This window comes from Mesocricetus auratus, unplaced genomic scaffold (assembly GCF_017639785.1).
Source record: "Mesocricetus auratus isolate SY011 unplaced genomic scaffold, BCM_Maur_2.0 Super-Scaffold_4256, whole genome shotgun sequence".
Taxonomy (NCBI): Eukaryota; Metazoa; Chordata; class Mammalia; order Rodentia; family Cricetidae; genus Mesocricetus; species Mesocricetus auratus.
This window is the reverse complement of record NW_024429182.1, coordinates 14,943,835-14,969,292: the sequence shown is the minus strand read 5'-3', so window position 1 is coordinate 14,969,292 and position 25,458 is coordinate 14,943,835. Positions and strand designations below refer to the sequence as shown.

Below are 25,458 nucleotides of genomic sequence, written 5' to 3'. Positions count from 1 at the left end.
TTCCTGCTCATTTTTTGAAAACTATATTTTTTCACTTAACTATTTTCTGGCCCACCAAAAAAATGTAAATATGATTAACACTCATCAAAAGTCATACATGTATGATAATTACATGTAAGTATGAAGTAGACCATAAATAATTGCGGGATTGAATTCATGGTAAATAACAGTGATTAGTATGTGTCAAATTACCATCATCTTGTATCTCAACAAGAATGGAAGAGCACTAGCCTAGAATCCCCCAGAATGTTCTGCCTGCATGTATGCCTGCAGGCCAGAAGAGGGCAACAGATCTTATTATAGATGGTTGTGAGCCACCATGTGGTTGCCAAGAATTGAACTCAGGACCTCTGAAAGAGCAGCTAGTGCTCTTAACCTCTGAGTCTTCTCTCCAGCCCCTGCTGCTCTTTCTTGTAGAGGACCTGGGTTCCATTCCCAGCAGACAGATGGTGACTAAGAACCATTCATAACTCAGTTCTAGGGAATCAAATGTCTTCTTCTGGCAGGCAAAACATTCATATATATACAAAATAAACACACACATTTTTATATTTGTATAAATATATATAAATAACACACAGGCACACAAATATACATAATAAATCTGAGAGAGAGAGAGAGAGAGAGAGAGAGAGAGAGAGAGAGAGAGAGAGAGAGAGAGAGAATGTGATTCCAAGGCCAGGGTAAAACAGCTGACCAGCTGACCCTAAATGTTCAGGGAAGCTCAGAATGCTTTTTGTTTCAGTCACTCAAATTTAGAAAGAGAAAAAAATGAGTCACAGCTAAAATTTAAAACACACACACAGCTTTTTTTTCTATTCTTTCTTTTTTCTTTTTCTTTTTTGAAAACAGGGTTTCACTATGTAGCCCTGGCTGTCCTGCAACCTGTTAAGTAGACCAGGCTGACTTCAATCTGGCAGAGATCTGCCTGCCTCCTGAGTGCTGGGGTTAAAGGGGCGCGCCACCGTGCCTGGCAGAGCTCACTTTTCAAATGCATAGTTAACCAGGACTCATGGGATACTATATGTGACACACTTAATCATAACACTGACCATTTAACTCAATGTTCTACTTCCAGTTCTAAGAATAACTTACACTTTTGAAGAAAGAAAAAAAAAGATTTGTAAAATCAGATAATCTCGACTAATTTGTCCTAGTTTCTTTCTTCTCCTCTGTCTTTCAACCCCCCTCCTTCCTTCCCTCCCCCCCCTTCTTCTTCTTCTTCTTTTTTTTCTGAGATGGAGGGGTCTTACAATACAGCCCTGGCTATCCTGAAACTCACCATGTAGACCAGGTTGGCCTCTGTTTCAGATAGCCACCTGCTTCTGTCTCTTAAGTCTCTAAGTGCTGGGACTAAAGGTGTGGACCACCACATCCCACAATCCTAGTTTCTTATTTTTTACTTTTAAAAAATCTGTTTTGGGGGCTAAAGGTTCAGGAGGACCTGGGTACATTCCCAGTACCCACAAGGCAGCTCACAACCATCTATATAACTCCAGTTCCAGAGGATCCGGAGTCTTCTTCTGACTTCTGAAGGCATCACTAAGTCATGTGGTACATATACACACATGTGGGCAAAATATTCACACATAGAAAATAAAGCAGGTAATTAAAAAGCATGTGTTCTTGTAGAGGGCTGGGGTTCAGTTTTCAACGCCCCCACGGTGGCTCACAGCTGACTGTAGCTCCAGGGGATCCATCACCCTCTTCTGACCTCCTCGAGAACCAGGTATGTCCAGAGTGCACATACACGCTCTCAGGCAAAACACTAACACATGCCAATTTTTTAGATTTAATCTCGAGCATTGAATATTTTAGTGGTATCCAACAATATATGCACAAGGTCAATTTATTATATATTTACTTAGAGTGCCAATTTCCACCTAGAAACATGAGCAGTGGTTTACTTATTATGACCTATAATTATAAATTAGGCAACCATGAAATTAAACAGTCCACTCAATTGATAAACTGACGAAAGTTAGACAACTCTCATGTTTCTCATTTATAACAAATCTTGTTTTCTCTTGGTTTGGCATGTGGCTCTTTCTTTTAAGGGGATGGCATTTGGAACAGGGCTTCCCTGTAGCTGAGGCTGACCTGGAACTAACTGTAGCCCAGGATGGCCTCTTAACTCATGATGATCCTCTTAATTTAGCATCTAGAGTCCTGGGATTATAATCATGAGCCACCACACCCAGCCTGGCATGCCTTTTAAATGGCAGTTCTAATTATTGTCATTAATTTAAAAATTATCTATTTACTATGAGACAGAGTCTCGTGTAGCCCAGGCTGGCCCTGAATTCCTGACCCTCCTCCTCCTACCTCCCAAGCGCTGAGGATATAGGTGTGAGCAGTCATGGCCACTTTCTCAAATCCATTTATTTTATGTGTAAATATTTATATCTGTACTCATTTGTTAAGATAAGCTTAGCCTTTAAATGGACAGCTCATGTATAAATAATAAAAAAGAAAACACTTGTTAAAATCTGTTTAGCCTGAGGTTAGAAATAACTGTAACTGTAACAAGTGTCAAATGTGATTGACAACCTTAGATGAAATAATTCTACTTAACAATTTGACAATGTAAATTTATTTAGTTTTTTGGCCAAAATTTGCTTGTTTAGTAATTTGACCATGAGTTTGAGGCCAGCCTGGTCTACAGAGCTAGTTCTAGGACAGCCAAGGCTACACAAAGAAACCCTGTCTCTAAAAACAAAACAGAACACACACACACACACACACACACACACACACACACACACACACAGATACACACACACAAAACCTGACCAAAAGTAGATGTGTAGTTTTCTTCCTGGACACCTATTTTCTTCTTCTTTTGTGGCTCAGTCTCTTGTACCCCTGGCTGGCCTGGAAATCACTACTAATAGCCCTGGAACTTTGATCCTCCTGCTTTTATCTCTGGGGTGCTGGGATGATAGGCAGGCACTATCACCTTACATTTTATGCAGAGCTCCAAACCTCTACCACTTGAGCTATATCCTAGCTTGTTCTTCTTAAGTCAACAGAAGTAGTTCAATGTTTTCACAAAAATAATGAGGGGTGGGGGAGCAACAGTAACTGGTTCGTAGCAGTCAGTAAGCCAACCAACCCGCTCTAAATGCCTTAAAATCAATTCTTTGACTAACTCTAAAAGCATTCATTGCCCCTTAATTTTATTTTTACTCACTATCTACCGTATACAAATCAACAAGGAGGGCTGGATAGACGCTCAGCAATACTGACCCTCTTCCAGAGGAACGGTGTTCACTTCCCAGCATCCACAGGCTGGCTCACAGCCATCTGTAACTCCCATTCCAGGCGACCAAAGCCCTCTTCCAGGTACACACGTGGTGCAAAAAACATTTATGCAGGCTAAACATCCATACACATTAAATACATAATAATTCAAAAATTAACAAGGAACTGAGTGTCTCCGGTTAAATCTTACAATTTGGGAAAGCCTTAATTATGGCTAACGGAGAAAAGGCTTGCTTCAAACTGATGCCACTCTTTTACAATTTCTCATTCTTTTGAGTTTGAGGGGCCTTCCTGGAAAGTAGACCTTTTGTGCGGCCACATACAAAAGGACACTGCAACAAGTTTGAAGGAAATGTTAAGACACGGGAGGCTAATTTGCTTCTATCAACATGGAATAATATGGAAAGAAAAATCGCTCATCAACAACCATTAGACCTTGCAGAACTTTCAGCAGGAGCACACCCACCACAGAGACGTGAAATCAGGCATTCATTCCCAGCGGTATCTCTTTTTGTCCTGGGACTTAAGTCCCTGCACACCTCACTCGGAGACGCGAGCATCTAGGAAAGCTAGGTTACATCTCCCTTGGTGCCGCCAGGGTGATCTCAAAGACTGCAGCACCGCGCCTCTCCCACTTCTGTCCGGGTTTCAGACGGACCCTTACAGTCCCGAGGCGCCGAGATGTCGACTCTACAGGAAGATCTAAGCCTGTGTGTCTGGCCTGATCTCCTCAGCTCCCCGGAATCGCCTTCATCCCTTCCCAGTGCCCAGAATGATGGAGTCCAGGCTCCTTCCCCGCCAGCCAAGCACTTTGCAAGTCCCTTCCCCAAGTCTCGGGCCCATCGCAAATCCCTCCTTCCTCCCAGGCCTAGGCCTCCCTCCAGGGCCCACCTTTGGGGCTCCCCTTTTGCCCCCCAAACCGATCTAGAACCCTAGAGAGCAAGGCGAGCGCCATCCTACGTCCCCCAAGCGCAGCGACCTGCCTTGGGCCTGGGGACAGGAGGCAGGGGTGGAGTAGGGTGAGGGGTGACTGGCCAGTTCCAGAGGGATCGGGGCCCCCACACTCACCATCCTCAAGCCGAGTCCCTCCTCCTCCTCCTCTGCCTCCTCCTCCTTCTGCCTCCCCCGTTACCAGGGGTAACTGCTGCGGCGCCGCCCCTGACGTCCCTCGCACGCACAGCGGAGGAGCAGAGCAGCGGGATGGGGCGGGGTTCTGCTCCTCTTTACCCAAAGTGCGCAAGCGCGCCACAGCACTCGCCCTCTGCGCAGGCGGTCTTGGGAGTGGCGGAACGCCAGGGCGGGCTGGCGTGCGACCCAGAGGGAGGGACAAGATCGCCCACGTGGCTGTCGGGAGCCTGTGGCCTGTGATAGGTCAGGAAAGGGGGCGTAGTGTGAGGGGGAGGTCCCTGTCTAGCCGCGGTACTCCAGGTCAACCTTCCAAGTCAGCCAACCTGGTAGGGTCTCAGGCTGCGCCCCTCTGGGACCAGGTAAGGGGCATCAAGCGCAGGCCGGTTGCACAGCTACTTCCAGTCTCCGCGTCTGCGAAGGGAACCTGCCTCTGCTCCGTTGGGGCTGCCAGGCACCGCGTGCTGGACTTGCTTCTGCAGAAGCCGCGTGGCGGGTGGGACGGACCAGGGCTCTAATGGACTCCTCGCCTCTGACCCCCGTTGTTTTCGGGATACCTGAGTTATGGCTTCGCCACTATCTCCACAGTCTCCTTAGAATGCAGAATAGGCGGTTTCTCCTGGGTTCGGGGCGATAGGCAGATTGGGGACCGGTCCCTAGCTAACATCGAGGTTAGCTGACAGCGGGAGTGTTAGATTGTCAGGGATCCCCCGGATGCTAAGCCACGTTGGACTGCTAGCGCTACTTCCCACGCACAGGACCTCTGGAAAGTTACCTGTGCCTCTGTGCCAGGCCAGGTTCTCGACACTGGTACAACCTGTCTTCGTAGAAATTGTATTCTTCCTAGTGGAATCTTTATATGCAGAATTTATTTCCGTACAATTCTAGAAGTCAGTTATTGTAGGTGATAGAGTTGGGACACGAACTAACTTGTAAACAGTTTGTTTTACAGTGTTGTTTGTAGACAGTGTGGCCCAGGTAGGATTGCGTCTGCCTTCGGGCTTGTGCAGGGTAGGCAAGCGCTGTACCACTGAGCTACACTGCATTCCTCGCCCCAGAGTAGTTTATATCAGTAAACAGAGCTTTTCTAACAGCTGATCATCTAGGTAGAGATGGTACCTCCGGAAGTCGCTTATGCATGTTTACCTGTTATCTATGTCAAGTACAGAGAGCATCGCCTGTCACATAGGAAGTGCTACATATTATTAACAGTTTAATCTGGCTTTCAGGCTTTACCCCTCTTCCTACCAACCTGGTTAATATTGAAACAAAGATAGATTTTTCTAGAATGGGTTTTCAGGGTTTTTTGGTTTGTTTGTTATTTTGTTGTTGTTTTGAGACAGAGTCTTACTATGTAACTCCGGTTGGCTGGCTCTCACTGTAGACCACACTGGCCTTAAACTCACAAATCTGCCTGCTTCCTGGGTACTGCGTTTAAAGTGTGAACCACTATGCCCTACTAGCTTTCATTTATAAGCCTTTAAAAAAACGATTTATCTTATGTATAGAGTGTTTTGTCTTTGTGTATGTAGTGCACCGTGAGTGCTTGGTGCCCTGAGCTAGAGGCACTGGAAACTGAATCCCCATCCTTTGATGCTGAGCCATCTCTCAGCCCCCCAAAGTTTAAAATTGTCAGAACACCTGCTACCTGCATATTTACATCAGGTCCTTGGAGAAAAAAGTCAATACTGAAACTCGACCAAAGTGATGAGCTGGGTGGTGGTGGAATAGGCACCTGGGAGGCAGAGGCAGGCAGCCTGGTCTAAAGAGTGGGTTCCAGAACAGTCAGGGCTATGCAGAGAAACAGTGTCTTGAAAAATGAAAAATTAAAAAAAAGAGAGAGAGGAACGAGGTGGGTGGTTAGTTTAGAGCCCATGCCTCCTGACCCTCCCCCCAAACCTACTGATCTACTGTCTTCCTCACTGTGGGCTCTTCTATGGAAAAGGCACCTCAGGTTTCCTTCTGGAGAAAGGAAATCTGTTATCACAGTTGCTCTGGAGTCAGATGGATGTCTGTAAGCATGGGATGGGCCTACTGGTTTAATTATTACTGTGTTCTCCAGCTTGCTCCAGGCAACCTTGACAGTACTCCACTATTTTAGTGGTCTTTGGTCTGGTCTTCTGGAGTTTTGAGCTGCCTAGATCTCCCAAGGCCTAGTGCGTGCTGGGCAAGTACTCTAGCTCAGAACTCTGCCTATGGCCCCTGTTCTGAACTTGGGTACCGTTCACTAGATGTGATCTGAGTTCTCTAGGAACCATCAGTACTAGTGCACTTCATTTGTTTTCTCCTCTCTCTGTTCCTCTATTTCTCTCACAATTGCTCTCCCATTTTCTGTTTTTTGAGACAGGGTTTCTTTGTGTAGCCCTGACTGTCCTAGAACTCGCTCTGTACACTAGGCTGGCCTTGAACTCACAGAGATCCACCTGCCTCTGCTTCCCAAGTACTGGTATTAAAGTCATGCACCACCACTGTCCTGCTGCTCTCATTAAAAAAAAGTTTATTTATTTTTGTTTTTCGAGACAGGGTTTCTCAGTAGCTTTGGAGCCTGTCCTGGAACTCGCTCTGTAGACCAGCTTTGAACTCACAGAGATCCAGCCACCTCTGCCTCCCGAGCGCTGGGAAGTTTATTTAGTTGTGTGTGTATGTGGTGATCAAATGCCACGTGTATCAGGTGAGGACATGACCACTCCAAGGTGTGGTTGAGGAGAAGGTTTTCATCCTAGGTCGGTGGCAGAGTGCAGTCAGAGGCATCCGGAAGAGTCCAGAGCAGGGGAGAAAGCCAACATGGCCGACAGAATGGACAGGGCCATGAGAGGAGCTTGAGAGAGGAAGACAGAGAGGGGTCAGGAGAGGGGCTGGGAGTCCTACATAGGAACGGGAAGCTGAGGAGGGAAAGCCCAGGAGCTGGAGTTTAGGGCAGGGGGCAGGGTGAGGGCTGAGAAGAGCCACTGGTACTGAGAGAGCCTCTGGGGTGTTACTAGACACCACAGGTAGCCATTTGTCCTGGGTTTCTCTTGAACCTGACGCCATGTCTGTGTGGAGCTCGTAGGACAACTGGCAGAGTTTGTTTCCTCCTTCCAGGATGTAGTTCTGGAGAATGAGCCCAGGTTGTTAGACTGGATGCCACCTTTGCCCACCTACTCACCCTACAGCCCCCCCCCAAAAAAAACTGGTTTGAGACAGTTTCAATGTGTAGCTCAGGCTTGTCCGAACTTGTGGGTCTTCCCTCCCTCCCTCCCTCCCTCCCTCCCTCCCTCCCTCCCTCCCTCCCTCCCTCTTTTTCTTTTTCCTGGAAACAGGGTTTCTCTGTGTAACAGCCATGACTGTTCTGGAACTCACTTTGTTTACCAGGCTGGTCTCGAACTCAAAGAGATCTGGCTGCTGCTGCCTCTCAGAGACATCAGGCTGCCTCTGCCTCCTGGGTGCCAGGATTAAAGGTGTGTGCCATCAAAACCACCACCCTGAGTTTGTTTTAAAACCAAGAAACAAGTCTTTATGTTTGTTTGTTTGTTTTTTCTTGTTTGGGACAGCGTCTCACCCTGTAGCTCTGGCTGTCCTGGGACTCACAGATTCATCTGGCTCTGCCTCCCTCGTGCTGGGGTGTGCCACTGTTCCCCGACTCTTTTTACTTTTATATGTGTTTACCTGCGTATATGTGCGTGTCTGGTGCTCATAGAGGTCAGAGGGTGTTGGATTCCCTGGAATTGGAATTACAGATGATTGTGAAATGTGGATGCTGGGAACTGAACTGTAGTGTTTTGAATAATGGCTTGGCTGCCGTAAGCCCATCGTTGTGGGATATTTTGATCTCCCTGTGACACTGAAGACTACCAATAAAGTTTACTTTGAGCCAGCAACGAGCCATAGAGAAGCCAGCAGTTCGGAGAGAGAGAAGATGCACAGGAAGGAAAGGGCGGGCACTAGAGTTTGGACTTTCTTTTGGTTGGTTCTAGGACAAGGGAAGAGACGCTTCCTGTGGCGTCTAGGAAGTGAACCCTTTTCCTCTGCCGGGAGTACAGTTAGATCGAGAGAAACACCTTTGTATTGTTCCCTCCTGCAGGAGTCAAATAGAGAGAGAGAGGCAGAGACCAGTTCTGCCAGTGCCCACCTGCAGTCTGGCCTCAGCCTTCTCCAGAGAGCGCCACTCGGCGTTGCTTTTAGGGCCAGGCGCAGGCGCTGTGGGCGCGCATGCTGGCCTTTTCTCTTCAGTTTCTTTCTGCTCGCAGATGCCTGGCTCCCAGCCTCCTGAACCAATCAGCAGCCTCGCAGTCGACCTCCGCGTATCCCTTCCCCACACGGTGCTCCCACCCGCTCTCTCGTGCATTCTTCCCCATCCTTTGAGACTGCCTTTCCTAGTCTGCCTGTTAAATAGATCAGTTCTTCGGGGTTATCCTCACTCTCTGTTCTGAGCAGTCTCGCTAGAGAACTTTAGCTGAGATGGCATCGGTGCTCCTGACACTGTTCTTTTCCTTCTAGCCCACACATCTGTACTCGCAAGCCCTAACCTATCCGAGAGCCAGCAGTCACTAAGTACCTGGGCAGTCACTGAGCAAAATGAGTACTTTCCCCAATTTACAGGTGAACATTTAATTAAGTACGGTGGTGCTCTTAGAAAAAAAAAAAGGTCAGTGACCCTGTGACAGTCTTGACTATCAGCTTGCCTGCATTTAAAATCACTTAGGAGAAATCCTTCGGAATATGCCGCTGGGGTGTTTCCAGAGCGCTTTAACTGGGTAGGAAAGACCTGCCTTAAATGTGGTTGGCACCGTACCATGGGCATAGGTCCTAGAGTGAATAGAAAAGGAAAAGGGAGAAAGCAAGTTGGGCAACAGTATTCCTGTTTCCTGTCTGCCAACACCGTGTGCCAGCCACCTCATTTTCCGACCACCATGTCTGCCTTGCCATGGCGAGATGCACTCTGTTGAACCATGAGCCAAAATAAACTCCCCTGTCCCCGCAACTTTCATAATTTGTTTTGTCGTGGCAACAAGAAAGTATCTAGTACCCAGAATTCAAGGAGAAGCGCTGTTGTCATGTTAGACCTGATCACGTGACATACAGGTCTTTGATTTGCAGAGTAATGTGGATGAGTTTGGAGCCAGGGACTGTAAGAGCCCTCAGATGCTATAATTAGAACCTAGTGGGCCGTTTGTTCTAATAGATCTTAGTAATAAAGGCCCCGAGTCAGGCATTAGGGGTGAGAGCTGAAAGATTAGAGAAGCAGAGCAGCAGTCACCGGAACTCCTGTCTCCTCCTGCCTATATTCCTCTCTGCCCAGCCATCTCACTTCCTGACTGTCTGTACAGACCTCCAGACCTCTATGATCAGCTAGTGGCTAGCCCCGCCCTCTGGTCTTCAGGCAAGCTTTATTTGTTAGATTATAAACAAGGTTTCGCCACTGTCATTTGGTTGGAGTTTGGCACATAAGAAAGCAGAGAGAGTGTAAACGGTGGAAGTGTGTCTCATGAGCTTCCGGTAGGGAACGAAGACCCCACTGGGAGCAGGGCTAGAAACCGTTCATGTTCAATTCTGCTCATACCTGGAAAGTTTGAGTGAGGCCAAATTAAAAGTAATGGACTGAATTATTTGGAGAAATTTCGAGACAGCATAACATCTGGGCTGTGGCATGGTTACTGCTCACTGCTCTTAGAGCTACAGTGAGAGAAAGCAGACCTTATGAGAAGCAGGGACGCGGGGCAGACTCGAGGAAGCATCTAGGATTGTTAAAGAGACAGTTCCATTAAAGAGAATCCCCTGCTCCTTTTCACTGGGTTATTAGAAAGTTTGCCCACCCAAGGCTCAACTTGGTGAAATGCAAATTCCTTTGAAAGGAAAGAGCCCCTGCTGTTTAAAACAAGCACTGATGAGCTTGTTTTCTCAAGTTTGGCTGCCAAGGTGCACAGAGGCCACCACCGCTGTGGATGGAAGGAGCCGGACTACATCTTGAACTCTTAGCAGAATTAGAGTTGTCCCTGTGCATTTTGGGGCACCCGCAAGCACGAGTCACAAAGCTGAGATCAGACAGGTGTCTGGTGAGTCTCCCAGGGAGCTTGCGCCCACATTTTCCACAGGTGTTTCTGGGACCCCACCCCTGTAGGTGAGGTGGGAAGGCTATAGGAGACCAGGCACAGGTGACATCGCTCTCTGCCTCCTGGCTGCAGACATGATGTACCCAGCTACCTCATACTTCTACCCCCATGCCACCATGTGATCCCTGTGTTAAAAGACTTTCTCTGAAGGCAGGCCTGGTGAAGGGCAGAGGGCTTCTATTTCAGAATGGCCACTTTTCTTTCTCCCTTCTAGGAGAACCGGGGGTATTGAGATAGACTATGACCTCTCATTGCCTAGTCAGACTGAGCTCCTCTGAGGTAGATCCTGTCAGTCTCTCCACAGTGTGATTAAGTTAGGGCCAGCCACTAACACCGACCCAGGAAACACCACTCATAGGGGCCCACCCCCTAGATCATCATCACACGGATGCCTAGGGTCTGGGGAAAGCAGGCAGTCTCTGACTGCCAGGGCCTCTGGGGCAAACTGACTTAGGGCCAGCTCTCATTCTCCCTTTGTTCTTAAACCTACAGGTTGTGTGTGAGCAATATGGAGGCTGACCTGTCTGGCTTTAACATTGACGCGCCCCGCTGGGACCAGAGCACGTTCCTGGGGCGTGTGAAGCACTTTTTCAACATCACGGACCCTCGCACCATCTTTGTATCAGAGCAGGAGCTGGACTGGGCCAAGGAGGAGGTGGAGAAGAGCAGGTGAGTGAGTGGTGAGGGGCGGGGCTGCAGGAGCCGGCGCAGCACTGCTGGGCTCTCAGGGCTGGCAGAGGTCTCAGGAAGGAAGGGGAGCCGGGAAGCCAGGAGACCGCAGCTCACCAGGTCACGTGGTCACTGCTGTTGTCATTGGGTGACAGGAGGGGTCTTGTGCCCCCTGGCACTCAGGTGGAGCGGCTGCTGTACGCTAAGAAGCTGTATGACTCGGCTTTCCACCCTGACACCGGGGAGAAGATGAACCTCATCGGGCGGATGTCCTTCCAGGTCCCCGGCGGCATGGTTATCACAGGCTTCATGATGCAGTTCTACAGGTGAGCCCGGACGGGGAGGGAGGGGCCGGGCAGGGACCATTCGCTAACAGTCCTCTCTGTTAGTCTCGGACCATATCCTGGGCACTGTGCCAAGTTCTTTTCATTCTCAACAGCCCTACTCTTAGCTGCTGTTTCTGTTTCCCTTTGTTAGATGGGATGCTAGCGGCTAAGTAACAGTGTATCAGGACCACAATCAGAACTGTGTGGGCGGATGCTGCCGGAACAGACCTAGCACTCAGTGGGCTATCCATTCTAAGCTTTATATTATTATTTATTTTTATTTTCATTTTGAGCAGAATCTCACTATGTAGCCCTGGCTGGCCTAGAATTCTATGTTGATTAGGCTGACTTTGAACTCACAAAGATTCAAACTGCCTCAGCCTCTGGGATACTTGGATTAAAGGATTAAGTTTTTTTCTTTTTTCAAGACAGGATTTCTCTGTATATGGAGGCTGTCCTAGAACTCTCTGTAGACCAGGCTGACCTCAAACCCACAGGGATCCACCTGCCTCTGTTCCTGAGTGCTAGGATTAAAGGCGTGCGCCACCACCACCTGGGTTAGGACTAAGTCTTTTTTTTTAAATTAATTAATTAATTTATTACATATACAGTGTTCTGTCAGAAGAGGGCACCAGATTGAATTGTAGATGGTTGTGAGCCACCATATGGTTGCTGGGAATAGAACTCAGGACTCCTGGAAGGGCAGTCAGTGCTCTTAACCTCTGAGCCATCTCTCCAGCCCCATGATTAAGTTTTAAAAAGAAGAAAAACTTTAAACTGAGTGGTGGAGGCATATGCCTTTAATTCCAGCACTCAGAAGGGAGGGGCAGGTGGATCTCTGTGTGTTTGAGGCCAGCCCGGTCTACAGAATGAGTTCCAGGACAGAGTTCAAAGCTACACAGAGAAATCCTGTCTTGAAAAACCAATCCACCCCAAAAAAAAACCCAAAAAAAACAAAAACAAAAAAGGACAACTTAAAAAAATATTTGTGTGTGTGTGTGTGTGTGTGTGTGTGTGTGTGTGTGTGTGTGTGTATGTGTAGTGGGGGTACATTCCATTGTTTGTGTATATGAAGGTCAAAGGACAGTTTAACAGAAGTGGTTTCTGTTTCTGCCGTGTGGGACCTGGGGATGGAATACAGACATTTTCACTCACCTTGTCATCTCATCAGTCTCCTAAAGTCTTTGTTGCTTGTTGTTATTGCTTTGTTTAGTTTTTGAAACAGTCTCCCAATGTGTAACTCTGGATGGCCTGGAACTGGCTATGTAGACCAAACCTCAAACTCAGAAAGGTCTACCTGCCTCTGTCTCCCAAGTGCTGGGATCAAAGGCATGCTCCATCATGGCTGGCTCCTCCTAAGTTCTTTTTTATATATATATAATTTTTATTTTTACTTTATGTGCATTGGAGTTTTGCTTGTATGTGCGTCTGTGTGAGGGTGTCAGGTCCCCTAGAACTGGAGTTACAGACAGTTGTGAGCTGTCATGTGGGTGCTGGGAACTGAACCCTGGACCTCTGGAATAGCAGTCAGTGCTGTCCAGCTCCTCCTCCTAAGTTCTTAAAGCAAGTCTCCCACAGTGGATTTATGTTTCGAATGTGACTCCAAATGAAAAAACGAGAAGGCCCCTTTCTGGCTCTGCTTGGTTGGGTAGGGAATAGCTTTTGCTGTATGACTCTCTGTCTCCCTGTCTCCACTCCCTGGGTCCTCCATCCCCATGTATTCATTTAGTTACTTGTTGAGCTATGGCTTGGACAGTGCCAGGGATGAAGGACTCTAGGCTCTCCCCTCCTGGAGACACAGAACAGAATGGAGGCTGGGAAGTGCTAGGTTGGGGAAGAATTTTGAGTCATGGGAACAGGACACATGGAATGATTGTCTCAGGAGAGGCAGAAGAAGGGTCAGAAAAATTCCAAGAAGAAAAACATCTCAACAGAGCAGGTTTTTGTCCCTGTGTGAAAGGAAGAGAGGCTATTCCAGGCCATGGGTATGAAAAGAGGCACTAGCTTGGGGACTGCAGCTGCTATGATGCCTAGCATATCCCAGGCCCGCTCTCCATCTCTCCTGGTCTTCCTTGCTTGTAGGACAATGCCTGCGGTAATCTTCTGGCAGTGGGTGAACCAATCCTTCAATGCCTTAGTCAACTACACCAACAGGAATGCGGCTTCCCCCACATCAGTCAGGTAGGAGACCTGAAACGAAGGCTGTCCTCTTCCTCTGCAGGAACAGCCCTCTGCTCTTGGACTTCCTTCCTTCCTGGGTGTGGCCCACTCTGGAAGGTGGCCGACTACCCTTCCTGGTGTTTAAATATTCAGACTAACTGAGAGTATCTTCTTCCCAGACTATTTTTAAATGTCCCTTCATTTAGCTAATATATTCTTCTCTTGTTTTGATTTTGTTTTGTTTTGTTTTTTAAGAAAATTTTTAAAGATTTATTTATTATGTATAGAGCATTCAGCCTTGGATGCCAGGAGAGGGCACCAGATCTCATTATAGATGGTTGTGAGCCAACATATGGTTGCTGGGAATCAAACTCAGGACCTCTGGAAGAACAGTCAGTGCTCTTAACCTCTGAGCCATCTCTCCAGCCCCTTGATTTTGTTTTTTGAGACAGGGTTTCTCTGTGTAGTCCTGGCTGTCCTGGAACTCACTGTATAGACCAGGCTGGCCTTAAAGTCACAGATATCCACCTGCTTCTGCCTCTGCCTACTGAGTGCTGGGATTAAAGGTGTGTGCTACCAGTGCCCTGCTTTTGTTTTTCTTTTAGAGATTTATTTGTTTTTACTTTAAAATTTTATTATGTTATTGTGTTTCGTCTGCATGTGTGTTTGTGTACCACACGCACACCTGGCGCCTGCAGAACTCAGAAGAGGACATTGGATCCCCTGGAACTGGAATTATAGATGGTTGTGAGCTGCCATGTGGGTGCTCAGAACCGAACCTGGGTCCACTGCAAGAGTAGCCAGTGCTCTCAGGCGTTGGAGACAGCTCAGTGGTTAAGAGCATGCTCTTCCGGGTCCCCCAAGTCTAGTTCCTAGCACCTGTGTCAGGGGCTCTAGCTCCAGGGACATCCTACCTCTGGTCCCTGTGGATATGCACACACACGTGCACACACAGAATAAAATAAAAATCAAAAACCAAGTTGAGAGTAGTAGCTCACACTTTTAATCTCAGCACTCAGGAGGCAGGGGCAGGGGGATCTCTGTGAATTTCAGGCCAGCCTGGGCTACAGAGTGAGGCCCTGTCTCTAAAACAAAAGAAAAAAAGTGCTCCTAACGACTGAGACATCTCTTCTGCCCCAGGATTTATTTTTATTTGTGTGTGTGTTGTGTTTCGATTCTCCACATGTGTGAAGATGCCCGCAGAAGCCAAAAGAGGGAGTCAGATACCCTGGTGCTGGAGTTAGGAGTGGTTGAGTCGTCCCGTGTCAAGCTGAGAACTGAGTAGAAGAGCATCAGGTTCTCTTAATCACTGAGCCATCCTGTCTATGTGGCTTTTATGTGCCAGGCAAGGTTTTAGAAGCTTGAGATACCTGATGAGTAAGACAGCAGTCTTGTTTGAGATTTTTAAACAGCCTGGCAGGAAAACCTCTTGAGTTCAAGGCCAGCTTGTTTTGTATAACAGTTCCAGGGCTACATACTGAGATCCTGCCTCAGAACCTACCAAACCAAGCATGCAGAAGTCTTCTAACAGAACAAACACAGTGCCCTCAGATGCCGTCCTGTTGTTAGGGTGATGAGCTGCGTGACAGGACAGGGAATAGCACTGTAGCTCTATTCATATGGCCCCTTGGGAAGTCCCTTCTGTAGATGTGGCGTCCGGCTGGGCTCTAAAAGATAAGGGTGTCTCAGTTAGGGTTACTATTGCTTTGGTGAAACACCATCATGAAAAGTAACTTGGGGAGGAAAGGGTTTATTTCATGTGCAATTTGATGTAACAGTTTATCATCAAAAGCAAGGAGGGGAGCTGGAGAGATGGCTCAGGGGTTAAGAGCACTGACTGCTCTTCCAGAGGTCCTGAGTTCAATGCCCAGCAACCACATGGTGGCTCACAACCATCTGTAATGAGATCTGGTGCCCTCTTCTGGCAGAGCACTGTATATGTAATTAAAAAAAAAAAAGGGAGGGCAGGATCCTGGAGGCAGGGGCTGGTGGAGAGCTGTGGAGGGTGCTCCCCATGGCTTGCTCAGCAGTTTTCTTACAGAGCCCGGGACTGCCAGCCCAGGAATGGCCGCATTCACAATGGGTTATGCCCTCTCCTATCAGTCACTAACTAAGGAAATGCCCTAAACTGGGCAATGGTGGCACATGCCTTTAATCCCACTCAGGAGGGAGGCAGAGGCAGACAAATCTCTGAGTTCGAGGCCAGCCTGGTCTACATAGTGAGTTTGAGGACAGCCAGGGCTACAGAGAGAAACCCTGTCTAAAAAGGCGTGACAAGGACAACAAAGCTCTAAGGACTGCCTACAGCCTGGACTTACAGAGACATCCCATCCCATCCCATCCCCCATTCCCCCCCCCCCCGCCTCTCTGCTTTGTTTTTCGAGACAGGGTTTCCCTGTGTAGCTCTGGGTGTCCTGGAACTCGCTCTGTAGACCAGGCTGGCCTCTAACTCAGAGATCCGCCTGCTTCTGCCTCCTGAGTGCTGGGATTAAAGGCGTGCGCTGCCACTGCCCAGCTGGAGGCATTTTCTTAATCGAGGTTCCCTTTTCTCAGATGACTTTAGCTTGTGTCAAGTTGACAGGAAACTAGCCAGCATAAGAATCCGGGCTTGCAGGAGCCCAGAAATGTTCTGTAGACATTGGCTCTGAAGCAGGAAGAAATGTGATATGTTTACAGTATTGAAAGAGTTTTGGGCTGGAGAGATGGCTCAGCAATTAAGAACACTGACTGTTCTTCCAGAGGTCCTGAGTTCAATTCCCAGCAACCACACGGTGGCTCACAACCACCTTGAATGAGATCTGGTGCACTCCACTGGCATGCAGGCAGAAGACTGTATACACAATAAATAAATAAAATATTAAAAAAAAAGAGTGTTGGGGGGAAGTCCTGTGCATTTGTCAATAAAGCACTGCTGGCCAATAGGAATCTAGATAGGTGGGACTAGGAGTCCAGGAGGACTCTGGGAAGGAGAAACACAGAGAGTCGAGATGTAACGCCATGGGGTAGGAAGCCCGGAAACTTCTTCGGTAAGAGACATACTTAGATTAACAATTATGGGGTAATTGCTTAAGTCAGAGCTAGCCAGTAAAAAACAAGCAAGGCCAACAGCTTCATAATTAATATAGCCTCCTGTGTGTTTATTTGGGACTGATGCGGATCTAGAACCAGGCTGGCAGGAAGGCTTCTCTCAAAGAAAAAGGCTTCCCTTTACAAAAGAGGACCAAGGGGGGCTGGAGAGATGGCTCAGAGGTTAAGAGCACTGACTGCTCTTCCAGGGGTCCTGAGTTCAATTCCCAGCAACCATATGGTGGCTCACAACCAGGACCAAGGCAGTGAGTGATGGAAATAGGGAATCCAAGGTGGTTCTAGAGACCAGCCACAGGCCCCGAAGCCCCTGGCCTTGCTTCAGCCACAGTGGACACCAATCCCATCGGCTATGCATTCATTCATCTGACATTTCTCTTCTACTAGGCAAATGGCTCTCTCCTACTTCACAGCTACTACCACTGCGGTGGCCACAGCAGTGAGCATGAATATGTGGACAAAGGTATGTATGGCTGGGCCTGCTGTGGACACAGTGGCCACCAGAGGGCAGCAAAGATCTAGAGAAAACAGCTCTCTTGGCTCACCCTGAGTTTAAGGATCCCAGAGTGGATGTCCGGACATGTCATGTCAGTAGCCGTGTTTACTTGCCTCTTTGCCTGTGTAATCCAAAGCCTCTTCTACCCCCACCTTCGCATGAGCTTGAGTAACTTCCATTGTTCCCTGCCTCCAACAGAGAGCTCCACCCTTGGTGGGCCGATGGGTGCCCTTTGCCGCTGTGGCTGCAGCTAACTGTGTCAATATCCCAATGATGCGACAGCAGTGAGTACAAGCAGCCTTGTTCTTCCCCACCCCAGGGTTAGCAGGGAAGCGCAGGCAGCCATGGCAGTGAGAAGACCCATGGGCCCAGCCTCTGGAAGGGCCTCAAGGGCTGCCATTCCTGTTGAAGGCCCAAAGAATGGAGTGTGTCTTATGTTAAGTGAGCACGGACATATGGACCTTTTTTTGGGGGGAGTGCTGGGGCTTGAACCCAGTGCCTCATGTATCCCCAAAGCTGCATCCCGAGCTTAGATGCTGTCAGAGCCGTGAACTTCCCAAACTAAGACTGGCTTAGTGGAAGGAGAGTGACAGAACAGAGCTTCCAATGCTAGAGCAGCATCCAGCTGCTCAGAGAAGCCGGGGAGGAGGCAGGACTCCTCAGACGGGAATGCAGAAACTGATTCTATCTTACGGTTTTGTTATTTTTTTTAGACTTATTTATTATGTATACAGTGTGCTGTCTGCATGTATCCCTGCAGGCCAGAAGAGAGCACCATATCTCATTACAGATGGTTGTGAGCCACCATGTGGTTGCTGGGAATTGAACTCAGGACCTCTGGAAGAGCAGTCAGTGCGCCTAACCTCTGAGCCATCTCTCCAGCCCTTGTTTGTCTTCTTTCAGAGTTTCGCTTGTTTTGTTTTCAGAGAAGGACTCACTTTGTATTCTTGGCTGACTTGGGAGCTCACTATGGAAATCAAGCTGGCCTTGAGTTTACAGTGATCCACCTACCTCTGCCGCCTGAGCTCTGGGACTAAGGGCGTGCGCCACCACCTGGCTAAAGATTTTTAATTATGTGTATGTGTGTGTGGGTATGTGCATGTAAGTGCAGATGCCCACTGAGACTGGACTCAATGGATCAAACTCCCCTGGAGTTGTAGGCAGTTGTGAACTGCCTGATGTGGGTGTTGGGAACTGAACTTGACTCCTTTGCTCTTAACCTCTGGGCCATCTCTCCAGTGCTGTTTTTGTTTTTTGAGACAGGGTCTCACTATGTGGTTCTGGTTGGTCTGGAACTCTCTTTGTAGGCCAGTCTGTCCTTGAGTTTACATCGCTCTCCTGCCTCTGCCTCTAGGGTGCTGGGGTACAACTGTGCACTACAGGAATGGCTTCTTCTTTCTCTTTGCCACCCTGGGTATTGAGCCCACAGACTCGTGCACATTAGCCAAGGGTGACTATGGGTCCGCCCCCCAAGCCCAGTTTCTGTTTCCTTGGTTTTTCTTTTCGTATTTTTCTATAGAATATAAGTAACAAAAGAACTGGTTCTCTCCGACACCATTGCCATCGTTGTATCTACAGCCACATTTTGTTGGCAAATGGAGGGTCACCACATCAGCCCTGGAGAGAGCTTGCACACCCTTCCACTCCGCTTTCCCTTCTCCGCCTCGCTCTCCCAGCAGGTGAATGAGTGTGAGTGCCCGGCTGGTCTCCAGCCAGGGAGTCAAGAGCTTGTCTGAGAACAGCACAGCCCCTGTTTGGGAGTGGATAGATGCTAGGTCAGGTACCTGACTCAGAGCTTGGTCAGTGGCTCATCAGTTCTCTTTAGGTTCCATGAAGTAGGTGCCAGGATTATCCTCATTCTCCATATGAGGAAAACTGAAGCTTTGGGAGGGTAAAAGACCATCCTCAAGGTCATACATATGACCTGTAGCTTCAGGACTCCACCAAGGCAGTGTGGGCCTGGGGCTGGCTGTCTTGGCTGCTGCTCAGGGTCACTTCTGAGGTACCGTGCGAAGGGAAGAGTCCGAAGGGGCCTAGAGCATCGGTCCCTTGGCACTGGTGGCCTGATGTGACACATGCCAACATCACTTCCTAAAGTCCAGAAACTTCTCTTTGTTTAGGGAACTCATCCAGGGCATCTGTGTGAAGGACAAGGACCAAAATGAGCTTGGCTGTTCTCGGGTAAGCAGAGAGGGACATCCCCTTCAGACCCTGTCCCTCTAGGTGGTGTCACATGTGACCTGGGTGTCAGCCGTTCTCATGTAAGCAGAGAGGGACATCCTCTTCAGACCCTGCCTCTCTAGGTGGTGTCACATGTGACCTGGGTGCCATTATGGGTTTAAGAAGACTTTTCCTGGGCCAACCCTCATTTCCTCTTAAATCCCCCCACATGTCTGTTCACGATAGGCTTTCTGTATCTTTTCAGATGGGAGGGTTGGGTAAGGACACGTCTCTTGGTAGGACCATCCCATTCCCTTTACCTGTTCGGACTTGGCCATGAACCCTGACTTACCTCTTTGGTATAGTTCTGACATCCTTCTCTGTCCTCAGAGAGCTGCGGCTGTGGGCATCACCCAAGTGGTTATTTCTCGGATCACTATGGCAGCTCCTGGCATGAGTAAGATGGGAAACAAGTTCTATCGTGGGGAACCTTGAGTATCTGGCAGAAGCCTCAGTTACCTCAGCCTCTATTGTGGGGGAACCTTGAGTACCTGGTAGAGCCTCAGTTACCTCAGCTTTCAAGTGGGAGGTGGACACCATCTCAAGCTGTTTTCGCTGACAGCTGAGAGCCCAGGGATGCACGCATGTGCCGCGCCCCGCTGCGCAGCCTGTGTCTGAGAATGTGCGGAGGGTGTTGGGATTGATGACACAGAGACCAGTCGGAGATGCAAAGAAAACTTTAAGCAGGCCCCAAGGAGGCTCAAGAAAACTTCCCAAGAAAGGCTTCTCTCAAGAAAAGCTTCTGCTCCCTTCCTTACCCTGGTTGGTTCTGTTCTGACACCAGAGGCAGTGGTGGGTGGGTCAGAAGAGGCGGTTAGTCTTTGGAAAAGGTCGAGATCATGGTGTTCCTGTGGGCGAGCCCTTTTCAGGAACTTATTGCTCCAGTAAACATTTCCTAAGAACACCGGATTGTTTTCAGTAAACATGTTTTTAGTAAACATTGTCTTACAGCTACATGCTTCCAGGCTGATGGGGAAGTGGGCCTCAGGCTAAGGTCTTGTGTTCCCACAAGCATGTTCTTAGAATATCAGTCTGCCGGGCTGTGGTGATGCATGTGTTTATTCCCAGCACTCGGGAGGCAGAGGCAGGAGGATCTCTGAGTTTGAGGCCTGCTTGGTCTACAGAGCAAGTTCCAGGATAGGCTCCAAAGCTACAGAGAAATCCTGTCTCGAAAAACCTATACACACACACACACACACACACACACACACACACACACACACCCCACTTCGTCGTTTAGCTAATATTCTCGAAGCAACAGTGGGGTGTCCCTGAGAGAGTGGTAAAAGCAATCTTCTTTCCCCAACCCCCAATCCCTGGTTTCCAGCAGGGCCTGTTGCAGTAGGATTCGGTTTGTTTGCAGAAGCCTGCAAACCAGTTTTCATTTTGAGAAGGAAGCTTTGGGTCCAGGGCCTTGTGTGTGTGTCTGCCTTCTGTGGGCGGCGAACACGTTTTCGGGAAGCATGTTTTCTCTGAGACTCGGGGGAGTCTGGGTAGCAGTGCCTATGCGGGCTCTGCACCCCCCCCGGAGCTGAGGTCTGTGATGTGACCACAGTGGGTGGGGTTTGGGGAGAGTCTGCCATTCCTCCTCTCAGCGGCTCTGTCTCTTCCAGTCTTGTTACCCGTCGTCATGGAGCGGCTGGAGAGACTGCATCTGATGAAGGTAGGAGGGTTCTCTTTGCCTGGAGCCCCAGAAACTGTCCCTCCCTTCCTTCCCAGCAGCCACTACCCGGGTCTTACTCAAGTAGAGCCCGTACCAGTCTCTACCAGCCCCTGTTTCAGATATGAGAACGGCTTCCTGACCTTCCTGCAGAGCCAGGAGAACCCGTCTCCCTGCCAGGGCAGCAGGTCCCAGCCTCAGGCTGCTGGCTGGGGGGTAGGTGCAGGGTCTGAAGTGGTCACCTTTGTTTTTTCTTGTTTTGTACAGAAAGTCAGAGTGCTGCACGCTCCGCTGCAGGTCTTGCTGTGCGGCTGCTTGTGAGTATGCTGCTTTGGTGGTTTGGGGTCTGCTGGCTGGCTGGAGCACCCAGAGCTGGTCACATCCTAGCACCCGGATGGCTGATCTGGAGTTCTCCCCGGGTCCCCCTCCCTCGGGTCTAGAGCAGTTTTGGAGAAGAAATGAGAATGAGGCGGCAGAGGTTGGTCGGGGCTGTTTGACCCCAGTCTCGAATACAGGAAAAATGACACATCGTGCCAGTGTTTTTAGGGACGTGGCCTTGCTCTCCTGGTGATAATACCTATCCCTGTGTGGCATCGGTGACTGTGACCTTGGAATCTGCAGTTTACAATTCTCAGTTATATCATTATTTTCTTCCCATGTTGGAATATGGCTGTGAAGTGGGTTTTGGAGTGAGAGAGGGACGCTGACTTTTATCACCAAGTCAAGATGAGTTTTCTGGACTACAGCTCTGTGGTAGAGTGCTTGCCCAGTATATACAAGACCCTGAGTTCAGTGTCATCCCAGGAAGATCAGTGTTCAAAATCAGCCTCAGCCTGCCCCAGGGCCATATGACCCTGTCTTAAATCAGAACAGGGCATAGAGAAGGGACAGGGTGTGGCCAGGCCTTGGGGACATGCCCCTGACATTCTTCTCCTTCCTTACAGCCTCCTCTTCATGGTGCCAGTGGCTTGTGGGCTCTTCCCTCAGGAATGGTATCAGTCATTTGTTGTCTGAGACACTCTGCTACTGCTCCCTCACTGACCTGCCGAGAAGGATGGACAGGGAAGTAGATGTTTCTAAGGACAGGTGCCTAGCCTAAACGCTGGTCTTTTAATGTGGGTGAGTGGCACACCAGCCAGGTCTCTGAGGGGTTGTGGGAGAAGCCAGGACTAAGAGTTGCTTCTACCCAGTGCCCAGAGATGGTGGGGCGGGGCAACAGGAGACTTCTTGTCCTGCTGGACGAGTGTCAGGAAGGTCGCTGCTTGCTGGATCTGGTCTTTAAGGTTGGCCAAGGCGCTTACTCTGCGTCTTCTGGCTCCCGTTCAGGTCTGTGCGCGGACTCGTATCTTGTTCTCCTGGAAGGGAGTACAGATGATGGGAAAGGGACAGCCTGGGGTCAGCTGGAGGAAACAGGTGTGGCTGGCGTGGGACCTGAGATAGTAACAGTTCCGCCCTCTGCACGGGTTCCTTGGCCACCCGCCAGTCAGTCACCTTCTGTGTCCCGAGCACTGTACTTCCAAACTTGTGGAAAGACAGACGTTTGAGCTAAGAACTTTGCTCTAGGTAGAATGATGTTGAGGTGAAATGGAACATTTATTCTGACACACAGGCCAACAATAATTTTGGCTGGAAAAATCAGGAATTAGGTGAGTGTGTAGTTTGAACTTACAACCCCACACTGGGGGTAGGGCATGGGGTTAAAGCAGGAGGATCAAGAGGCCACAACTAAGAGCAACTTAGGAGAAGGAGGATTTATTTATTTATAGAAGTTTTTCAAGACAGGGTTTCTCTGTGTAGTCCTGGAACTCACTCTGTAGACCAGGCTGACTTTGAACTCAGAGATCCGCCTGCCTCTGCCTCCTGAGTGCTGGGATTAAAGGCGTGCGCCACCACTGCCCAGTTGTTTCCTTATTTTTTATTCATGTATATGTCTTTCTGTCTGCTAGTGTTAGCAAGGGTCAGAGGAGGACCTTGATCCCTTGAAGCTGGAGTTATGGGCAGATTGAGGCTGCCTTACATGGGTGCTGAGATTTAAACTAGTGTCCTCTGGATGTCATCTCTCCAGCCCTCCCTCCCCCTTTATGGTGGAAAGCAGAAAAAAAAAATTCATTGTGGTCACATCCGGAGGAGAGACAAAGAGATCCAGTGACCCCTCAAGTCTGTCTGTGGGGTTCTGGGTTCTGAAATGAGAGAAAAGTCTAGAGGGCCAAGGATGTGGACCTCCGAGCAGTCCTGGTTTCACCATGTAGAACTGTGTGGGGTCTCTTTCAGAGAGACAAGTCCCCTGGGAGAGGAAAGGGGACTTGTGTGTCTGTGTCAAGGCCAGCCAGGAATCAAACAGGAGATTGAAGCAGAGGCCATGGGGCATGGTGTTTGCTGGCTTGTTTACACAGGCTCATGCTTAGCTTTCTCATAGAGCCCAAGGCCAACTGCCCAGGGAATGGCGCCACCCACGGTGGCCCAGGGGCTCCCACATCAGTCAACAATCAAGACATTACAGACCAAGTTGATACAGTTACTCCATTGAGACCCTCTTTTCAGGGGATTGTAGGCTGTGTCAAGTTAACAGTTAATACTAGCTAGGATGAGCTTCCTAGAGGAGACATAATTTGGGTGGGCTTTTTTCTCAGGGCACATTGCTGGTTGTCTTGGGTAATACATCCTCATAACTCCCTTCTGGTTTCCTTTTCAGCAAATTACCAGTTTCCTATCTAGAACCAGACCTGCAGGACACCATCAAGGCCAAGAGTGGAGAACAAGTCCTCTTTGCCTACTTTAATAAGGGTCTCTAAGTGCTCCGTGCCTGCAAGGACCAATCCATACCCTGTGTGGACCAGTTTTTCCCTGGCAGCTGTGCATACTTGTGTCCACATTCCTCTTTGCAACAAGGTCTGAAAGCCAGGCTGGATTGGGAAATAGAGTGGGTGGGTGGGAGGGTGGGTGACTCCTGTTTCCATATAAACACCCATTGTTGTGGACTCTGGAGGACAAAAACTCAAAAGTCGATCAAGGTAGTTGGGGACGTGGCTCATTTGGTAGTGTCCACAAAGCCCTGTGTTCAGTCCTTAGCATAATGTGATTCCGGCATGGTTGTATACGCTTGTGATCCTTGTACCGGGAGCTGGAGGCAGGAGGGCTGCAAGTTCAAGTCAGCCTTAGGTACATGGGGAATTTGAGGCTAGCCTGAGTTAGAGATAGTGTCTCAAAAAAGTAGGGAGAGCAAGGACAGAAGTATTCTGTCTGCTTTGCTCTTGACCCCTGTCCTACGGGACCAGAAGCTGAGGCCATCTCAGCAGGAGCTGCTGGTATCTGGAGTCATTAGGAAACTTGTGATTCTTTTCCAGTCAGGACCATGGATGGATGAAGTCCCCTCCTCCCTTCCTCTCACTTCCTCCTTCCCAAGCAAGGGAAACATTTACCCATGTGATTCTTAAAAGGCTTTTCATCATTTTATTATTATTATTAAAGGCTTTTCATCTTTTTTGTTTTTGTTTTTTGAGACAGGGTTTCTCTGTATTGTTTTAGAGGCTGTCCTGAAACTTGCTTTGTAGATCAGGCTGGCCTCGAACTCACAGAGATCCACTTGCCTCTGCCTCCCAAGTGCTGGGATTAAAGGCGTACGCCACCAATGCCCGGTGCTTTTCATCATTTTATCTTTATTATTATTAATAATATTTTCTGTTTTGGTTTTTCTAGACAGGGTTTTTCTGTGTAGCCCTGGGCATCCTCGAACTCACTTTGTAGATCAGGCTGGCCTCGAACTCACAGAGATCCGCCTGCCTCTGCCTCCCAAGTGCTGGGATTAAAGGTGTGCATCACCGCTGCCCAGCTATCATTTTATTTTTATTTTATGTGTATGGGTGTTTTGCTTTCATGTGTGTGTCTCTGCACACAGTGTCCACAGAGGTCAGAAGAGGGTGTCTGATCCTTGGGACTGGAGTTTCCACTGTGAGCCGTCGTGTGGGTGCTGGAGAGCAAACCCAGGTCCTCTGTAAGAGCAGCCACTGCTCTAACCTACTGAGTCATCTCTCCTGTTCAGGAACAGAAGAGGGACCAGTGGGCATCTCCTTGGGGACTCATCTCTACCCTTCCCATTGTGCCCTGACTGGAATGCCTCCTTGGGAATACTGCTAGACTTGAGTGTTTCAGTCACTGAGAGTTATTTGTTTAAAAAAAAAAAGGAAAAAAAAAAACTGGACAAATAGTTCCTTTCCACAGCCCAGTAGGTCAAATACCAGAGACTGGTCTGTGCTCATAGGAAAGGGACTCTAAGCCGGGCGTTGGTGGCGCACGCCTTTAATCCCAGCACTCGGGAGGCAGAGGCAGGCGGATCTCTGTGAGTTCGAGACCAGCCTGGACTACCAA

At 48.9% G+C, this 25,458-nt stretch overlaps 2 protein-coding genes across 6 annotated transcripts in view; one reads left to right on the top strand and one right to left on the bottom strand.

The window, feature by feature from the left end:
• The window catches only part of Arl3 (ADP ribosylation factor like GTPase 3), a 46,881-nt gene extending 42,395 nt beyond the window's left edge, over nt 1-4,486 (bottom strand). Inside the window, exon 1 of the mRNA XM_040743416.1 lies at nt 4,333-4,486. Within this exon, the coding sequence (XP_040599350.1) occupies nt 4,333-4,335 (3 nt within the window). The 5' untranslated portion in view covers nt 4,336-4,486. The remainder of the gene's footprint in view (nt 1-4,332) is intronic.
• A 118-nt stretch (nt 4,487-4,604) lies between these two features.
• On the top strand, nt 4,605-24,013 carry Sfxn2 (sideroflexin 2). Of its 5 annotated transcripts, none has more exons than XR_005876536.1 (12): nt 4,605-4,751; nt 10,971-11,147; nt 11,303-11,473; nt 13,556-13,654; nt 17,105-17,180; nt 18,792-18,892; nt 19,334-19,394; nt 19,764-19,830; nt 21,047-21,096; nt 21,361-21,410; nt 22,038-22,212; nt 23,786-23,922. XR_005876536.1 is itself a non-coding variant. In XM_040743413.1 (12 exons), the coding sequence occupies exons 2-12, from the start codon at nt 10,987-10,989 to the stop codon at nt 23,883-23,885; spliced, it is 984 nt and encodes a 327-aa protein (XP_040599347.1). In that variant the 5' UTR covers nt 4,612-4,751; nt 10,971-10,986; the 3' UTR covers nt 23,886-24,013. The 5 variants fall into 5 exon arrangements, 3 of the variants coding, with proteins under 3 accessions (XP_040599347.1, XP_040599349.1, XP_012971418.1); XR_005876542.1 differs by having other exon boundaries at nt 22,038-22,179; nt 23,786-23,916; XM_040743413.1 differs by having other exon boundaries at nt 4,612-4,751; nt 22,038-22,085; nt 23,786-24,013.
• The last annotated feature ends 1,445 nt before the right edge of the window (nt 24,014-25,458 follow it).